The sequence below is a fragment of the Lottia gigantea genome (genome assembly GCF_000327385.1).
Source record: "Lottia gigantea unplaced genomic scaffold LOTGIsca_1234, whole genome shotgun sequence".
NCBI classification, from domain to species: domain Eukaryota; kingdom Metazoa; phylum Mollusca; class Gastropoda; family Lottiidae; genus Lottia; species Lottia gigantea.
This window is the reverse complement of record NW_008707293.1, coordinates 1-2462: the sequence shown is the minus strand read 5'-3', so window position 1 is coordinate 2462 and position 2462 is coordinate 1. Positions and strand designations below refer to the sequence as shown.

The window sequence follows — 2462 nt, the reverse complement described above, 5'->3', positions numbered from 1 at the left end:
TTGTTTATCCAGACATTATATCCACATAAGAAAATAATAAGAACACAAAGAGGATTGCTCATACCTTCTGCTTTCCGTAACATATTAGCTACTATAGCTTCATCTTCTACAGGGTGAAATGAACAGGTAGAGTAGACTAATCTACCACCAACAGCTAGTAATTCAACACCACGTTTTAAAATCTTCTTCTGTAAACTACAAATTACATAGAAGAGATTATATTTCAGCACCTTATAGGGCTGTTGACAAATGAGAAAACCTTTACCAGGACAGTATAATGGAAAATAAAAGTGAAGTTATTCTATTTCCAGATCTCTTCAATATATCTTATGTGGATACTAAAGTTTATTAATATTAGATCTGAGTTCACGAGCCAATATAATGGGACAATATTGCTGATGGATCAATTTTCGTAGATTTACCCATGAAAGTGATGCTAAGTTATTTAAGGGCTAAGTTATTTAAGGGCTATTAATACACAATGGTTTTGATAATAATGACACAAATACATAATTTAAAGAAAAAACTTTTGAAATACAAGAGATATGTATATGAATTTACAGGTAAGTTTATGTCATCAGAGGACATACCTATGAAATTTTGTGTCCACGAATATAAATGGTTTCACAACAATCCTCACAATAATATAGGATAATAACAATAAACACATACCCATGAAGACTACAAGCATGTGTTGGATTCCATCTCTTCCATAAATCAGGGTTTTTTCTTAATGTTCCGTCTCCACTATAAATAACATAATTTAATAACATAACCAAAGAATACACAAAAATAAAATAACACAGTTTATATTGTACAATAATATAATAGAAAATATTTTCACTGCTGAGTAATATAGTTTTTGTTGCATAGTACTAATGCAAAAACATAATGTGGAAAAAATAAGGAGGTAGAATTTTCTTGTAGTTTTATGGATAATTACTTAGATTAGTTTTATGGATTTATAGGATTATACAGGGATTCTGTTGTATAGTAACTACACTGGGTAGGTAAACTGATAGAAATATACTCATATTGGCCAAGTTATGGAATTGTGTTCCTTTAAAAACTACCCACCTGCAAGGTACATCAGCTAGTATTCTATCAAACTGATAAAACTGTAAATGTTGTTCATCTGTATTAGATCTTAGTTTAGGTAATATAGAAGCATCATGATTTATTATCATACAGCATGGTGTCTGTAGTCTTTTTATCTGATGTACCATCATATAGCATCTTTTATTATCAGCATCATTAGCAATTATAAACCCATCTAAATATAAATTATAACATCTTTTATTATCAGCATCATTAGCTATTATAAACCCATCTAAATATAAATATATAGCATCTTTCATTATCAGCATCATTAGCAATTTTAAACCCATCTAAATATAAATATATAACATCTTTTATTATCAGTATCATTAGCAATTATAAACCCATCTAAATATAAATATATAGCATCTGTTATTATCAGTATCATTAGCTATTATAAACCCATCTAAATATAAATATATAACATCTTTTATTATCAGTATCATTAGCTATTATAAACCCATCTAAATATAAATATATAACATCTTTTATTATCAGCATCATTAGCAATTATAAACCCATCTAAATATAAATATATAACATCTTTTATTATCAGCATCATTAGCAATTTTAAACCCATCTAAATATAAATATATAACATCTTTTATTATCAGTATCATTAGCAATTTTAAACCCATCTAAATATAAATATATAACATCTTTTATTATCAGCATCATTTGCAATTTTAAACCCATCTAAATATAAATATATAACATCTTTTATTATCAGTATCATTAGCAATTATAAACCCATCTAAATATAAATATATAAACAATTATGGTCGTCTTAATGTGATATGGGATATTTCATTTGTTAATGACAAGTAATAGTGTTATCTAGCTGAATGTTTCACCCCAAAAAATCTATCAGATCTCAAATGTAAGGCAAATTTTGTTTAGAAAATTAGTTTTATTACATAATACGCACATTGACACATCTATCCAATATTTGAACTTATATTGGCAATTTGTTGGTCAACTTTCCTGACCTGTATCCATCAAAATAGGAAGACCAATTATAAAAATCCAGGGGACATAAATATAGTATAAAGATAGGCTGTCCTTGATTATTCAAGGAAATGAATAATAAACCATCATGAGATTCAATAGAAGAAATATATAGGTATATTACCTGGAACTTCCTGATTTTCATCAGAATGTAATAATTCTATCAACTGAGCTGTTTTAGATCCTGGTGCAGCACACATATCTAACACCTTAAAACAGAAGAAAAAGGTTATAAAAGTACTCTTATTCCAAGCATTTTTCCCTTGTTATGTACCCTTCAAGAGACGTCTGAATAACTTGCTGGTACCACTTGTAGTGTCTACTGGAAGTCCTGCAGGATACTATTACTATCAGTT

At 28.2% G+C, this 2462-nt stretch overlaps 1 protein-coding gene across 1 annotated transcript in view; it reads right to left on the bottom strand.

The window, feature by feature from the left end:
- Positions 1 to 2315, bottom strand: part of LOTGIDRAFT_176410 (hypothetical protein) — a gene marked incomplete at both ends in the record, with an annotated part of 9430 nt that extends 7115 nt beyond the window's left edge. The window contains 4 exons of the mRNA XM_009048534.1: positions 65 to 195; positions 673 to 747; positions 1078 to 1330; positions 2231 to 2315. Of these exons, the coding sequence (XP_009046782.1) occupies positions 65 to 195; positions 673 to 747; positions 1078 to 1330; positions 2231 to 2315 (544 nt within the window). The remainder of the gene's footprint in view (positions 1 to 64; positions 196 to 672; positions 748 to 1077; positions 1331 to 2230) is intronic.
- Between the last annotated feature and the right edge of the window lie 147 nt (positions 2316 to 2462).